The following is a 5,009-nucleotide window of genomic DNA, read 5'->3' on the forward strand; positions in this document are numbered from 1 at the left end:
CTGTGATGTCAATTCCATATTTTGAGTGATTCTCCGTTTCAAGTCAACAAAACGGTCTGAGAAATTAGAAATATATTCTAGCCTCTAGGGATCTCACCATTTTTTTTCATTTTAAGAAAAAAGAAAGGATTTTCCAGAATAATATATAACTTGATATGAATACCTGGCTTTTATCTATTGGTGCTTGCTGAAACAAGTGCTTATGACAGCACACACTCTTCTCTCTCTCTCTCTGAAAAAATCAAATATTCCAAAAAATCAAAATGCAAGTCTCAGCAATCAATCAGCATCATCCAAGTACCCAACCTTAATTCTCATCTCATCTCTCTCTTTCTTCAAATAAACACACACTCTCAAGTCCTAACTCTCTGTCAGTGTTCTCTTTCTCTTTTTCTCTCTCTCTCTCTCTCTGGCGGAAGGTGAACGTGAATCCTGCTACTTTTGCGCGTGTGCATTGTCCCTTGTTTCTTTCAACAGCTGGAACTGCTTATTACTGTAGCACTAACACACTCCTTTCTTCTTCAACTCACTAACCCTCCACCACCAACAACCACCCCCTTTTGCAACCACACATACCGAACCCAAAAATTGAAACTTTTCATAAACCCCATCACGAAAGTTATAATCTTTTTTCCATATAATTGAACTGAATTGTGAATTCAAAAGAAGAAACTTCTCACTTTTCAGTTTCCATAAACCCCATTACAAAAGTTTGTTTTGTTTTTTTTTTCCTTTTTTTCACATAATTGAGGTGAATTGTGAAGAAGATGGGTGCAGGGGACTACTACAAGGTTCTGAAGGTGAATCGTCACGCCACGGAAGAGGAGCTTAAGAAAGCATACAAGAGGCTTGCAATGAAGTGGCATCCAGATAGGAACCACCATCAAGAAGTGAAGAACAAGGAAGAAGCTGAAGCAAAGTTCAAGCAGATATCTGAGGCCTATGATGTCTTGAGTGACCCCAAAAAGCGCCAGATCTATGATTTCTATGGCCACTACCCTCTCAATTCCATGAAGGTTAACAAAAAGGAACAAGACTATGATGGTAGAAATAATAATGTGAAGGAGGAGAAAGCAGGGGTGGTGGTTGAGACCAAACTTGTGTGCACCCTTGAGGAGCTTTACAAAGGTTGTAGGAAGAAGTTGAAGATCTCAAGAAATGTTGTTGATGAACTCGGGTAAGTAGTAGTTACAATTACTCCTCTTTCTATGGTTTTAGATTGCGGTATGCATTACAAGTGTTGAATTGAGGTTTTAACTCTGACTTTGTGATGGTTTTCTGCTTCTTGATTTGGTTACAAATTTTGGGGATGTTATTTGATTTAGTTAAGCTATATTATTAATGTTGCATGCCTTTGTCGGCTACATGTTTGGACTATAACTAATTGAAAATCTACTAGTACCGAAACTCATTGTTATCACTTAGTACATATACTTTTGGCTCTTGATTCTTGAACTTGAATCTTTTCCTAACTTCAATCAATACCCGTATGTATGATTTTTGTCTTGCTTTGGCCATCATTTTTATTTAACTCATCTGCAGAATTTTGTTTCCTGTAATTAATTTGGCTGTGGCTACTACACTGAAATTTTTGGCTGTACATTGAGTAGGCCTAATGTGCAGACACGCAAGATTACATGTGTATCCACATGCCACAGAAAACTTCAATTTTCTTGTTTCATGTATTTATTTCTTGGGATTTGTGTTGGTCCCTCCTGTGTTTATTTTATTGGTTATTAACAAATAACAATACACAAAATGCGAAGACCATTCTTCCATTAACAACTAACTATAAAAAATTACTAAGTTGAATACAATATTTTTTTATTGGTCGTAGCAATCTTCAACTTAGCCATTCCAATCACAATATCTCTTCATTCCTAAGTTTGATTTGAATATAGGTTAGTTTTATTTGACCAGCGTCACCCTTAAGTTCCGATTTATAATAATAGTTAAGAACCACTATATTATAGTTTAGTCAGATATATCGTGAAAACTCAAGTGCAGTCGACTTCACGTGAAGATGATAGTCATCTAACTGCTCCCAACTATCAACTTCACGTGAAGTCGTATGCACTTGAGTTTTCACCTATATCAAATTATCTAACGGTTCTTAAATAGAGTTATATTGTTGCGAATGCATAACAATTTACCTAGTAATAAGCGGTTGAGTGAACTTAAAAAAGTTCCTCTGTTTTTGGTTTTAGCAGCAAGTTGAAGTGTGTGGAAGAAACCTTGAAGATAGACATTAAACCAGGTTGGAAAAAAGGAACAAAGATAACATTCCCTGGAAAAGGAAACCAAGAACAAGGAGGGTCTCAACCTTCTGATCTAGTCTTTGTAGTGGATGAGAAACCACATGCTGTGTTCAAGAGAGATGGAAATGACTTGGTGATCACACAGAAGATCTTGCTTGTGGAGGCACTCTCAGGGAAGACACTCAACTTGACAACCTTGGACGGAAGAGAAATCGCCATCGAAGTGACCGATGTTGTGAAACCGAGGCATGTTATGGTGGTCCCAAATGAAGGGATGCCAATTTCTAAAGAACCAGGGAAGAAAGGATCCTTGAGAATCAAGTTTGATGTTATGTTCCCTTCAAGGCTTTCCACACATCAGAAGCATGAGCTTAAGAAGATTATGAGAAAGGATTATAAACTGTCATCATGAACATGATATATATATATATAAATATAAATAAACTAATTCTCTCAATCTTTTATTACTTACACTGTATATATATGTAATGTAATTTCCAGCTCTAGTCTTGAAGAAATTGTGCATAATACTAATAAACAAGGCATGGTTGGTTGCTGCTACCCAGGTTTTGAATTGATAGCAGAAAATCGTTGGTGTGTGAAAAACTTTTTGTGATTGTAACTTGAGAATTGGTCTATTAAGGTAGTTAATTATAGTTATATTGTAATTTACATAAATAAGTGTAACACCACAAGTGGCCTTGGATTTTGTTTTATTAATATTATTATAAGTTAGAACACGTTGTTACTTGCTATGTGTAAAGTGTGTATGGTTCATCTTATGAGTGGTTTCAGTTAAAGAAGTTATAGGCTTCTTATTTAGTTTCTCATATTAATTGCTTATTATGAAAATGACTTGTCTCTAGATATTTCTCTAAGGTCCCATGACATGAATTTTTTTTATATAATAATTTATTTTGTTTAGGAAAAAAAAGAGAGAGAATTGTGTTAGTTGACCAAATAATATTGATGGTTATAATAATCTTTGATGAGTAGTGTTAGTGTCAAATATCAATAAAGAATCCAATGGATGTGAGGTTACAAATAATAGAGACATGAATCGGTAACCCCTTTTATGTCGTTTTCCATTTTTAAAATTAGCACCGACACATGACAAATAGGTCTAGAAAAATAATTTTCATTGTGATTTGAATCACATTAAACAATGACACCTCTTTTTTGTTTTTTAGGGGATCCAACATAAGCTTGCTTGTTCTCCCTCCATCTTTGTAGCTCCTGATTTCTAACTCCAACCACTTTATGAATGTCTTTCTTAATAAGCATGGTGTTGCCATTACCTGCACATGGATCTCTCATCCTTGAGACACCTGTTTTCAATTACAATAGTGATTTCAAATAAGTTTCATAGGTGCTAGAATCAATCAATCATTAATTTTGTGGTAGGATGATAAAGAAATTGTACTTTTTTTTTCTTGAAATTTAGTAAAATTTATCATGATCTACCTTTATTCGTCTAGATACTATTGTTTTTCTTTAAAAAAAAGGTCTTATTTAGTAAAGAAAAATCTAGAAATATTAAAAGATACAAATCTACTTTTAAAAAATATTATTAAAAGGACTATATATTTGTAATTTAGAGAAAAATATATAATTAAACTTTATAAATAATATAATCAAACTAGAGTTGCATTATAATTATTTAAAATAGGAATAAAAATATAAAATATATATATATAGCATTTTTATTTTTGTTTTGAGACGTTTATCAAATAATAAAGTTTTAGGAAAGGCTAGTATTACATTTACAAGAATATCTAACACTACATTTTAGTAATATATATATACAAGAACACCATATGTATTTTAACTATATATATTGTTCAGAATATCCCTCAATCCGACAGATTAAAGACTAATTCATTACGCATCAGCGTTTTATTTAAGAATTTATCACTAATCAATGAGTTGTTATATGTATAAGACGAAATTTAAACTCTCGATACTTATTTAAGCGCCTAGTAGAAAGAATACAAGGTTGGATTTCACCAAACATGGGAGGTGAGAATAATTTCACCGAATCTAAAAACTAATAATGTGTTCCTAAATAGAATGAAACAAGAGAGTTATGGTGAAAGAGAAGGAGGGATATACCATAAACTCGTCCACATCAATATTGACAAACCCAACCCCTGTGTATTTTGCAGCAAATTGTTGGACATCAACACGGCCCATTAATTTTCAAGGTCCACAAACATCATGTTGCATGCTGTGAAATCAATCGCCATCTACATAATTATGCCAATTAAATCAATAAAAAGATTGTATCACCAAAAAAAAAAAAATTCAATGAAAAGATTGATATAATAATAAGTAAAACCAAGAAACATTTAACTTCAATTGACAGTGATACAAATTAATAAACATTGTTGGTATCTACTAGCATAACAGCTTTAATTTGTCAGTATCTTTGAATCCATTAAAATGTGCATTCCCTCTACATATCAATTGTGAAGCGTGACTATCCTAATGATGATAATCTATAATTAATTAGAATAAACTAAGACCAAATGATCAGGGAAAAAAAATAAGACAAAAATTAAAATTAAATAAAAAAATAAATTATAATTGAAAATAGAAATAAAATAGATAAATTGAAGTTGAATAGAAAGAGGATTATTTTATTTTTTATTTAATTTTTTGAAGTAATAAAAAAATGATTCTTCAATCTAATTTGTTTATGCCATAGGTTAAGAATTGAATCGAATGGACTCTTTTAACTTTTTATCCAAT

At 32.3% G+C, this 5,009-nt stretch overlaps 1 protein-coding gene across 2 annotated transcripts; it reads left to right on the forward strand.

Annotated features, from left to right (window-relative positions):
* Positions 1-228: 228 nt before the first annotated feature.
* On the forward strand, positions 229-3,088 carry LOC107481259 (uncharacterized). Of its 2 annotated transcripts, none has more exons than XM_016101499.3 (2): positions 229-1,177; positions 2,208-3,088. In XM_016101499.3, exons 1-2 carry the CDS (start codon positions 768-770, stop codon positions 2,668-2,670), a joined length of 873 nt encoding a protein of 290 aa, XP_015956985.1. In that variant the 5' UTR covers positions 229-767; the 3' UTR covers positions 2,671-3,088. The 2 variants fall into 2 exon arrangements, with proteins under 2 accessions (XP_015956985.1, XP_015956986.1); XM_016101500.3 differs by having other exon boundaries at positions 236-1,177; positions 2,211-3,088.
* Positions 3,089-5,009: the final 1,921 nt, after the last annotated feature.

The sequence above is a fragment of the Arachis duranensis genome, chromosome 3 (genome assembly GCF_000817695.3).
Source record: "Arachis duranensis cultivar V14167 chromosome 3, aradu.V14167.gnm2.J7QH, whole genome shotgun sequence".
Lineage (NCBI taxonomy): Eukaryota > Viridiplantae > Streptophyta > Magnoliopsida > Fabales > Fabaceae > Arachis > Arachis duranensis.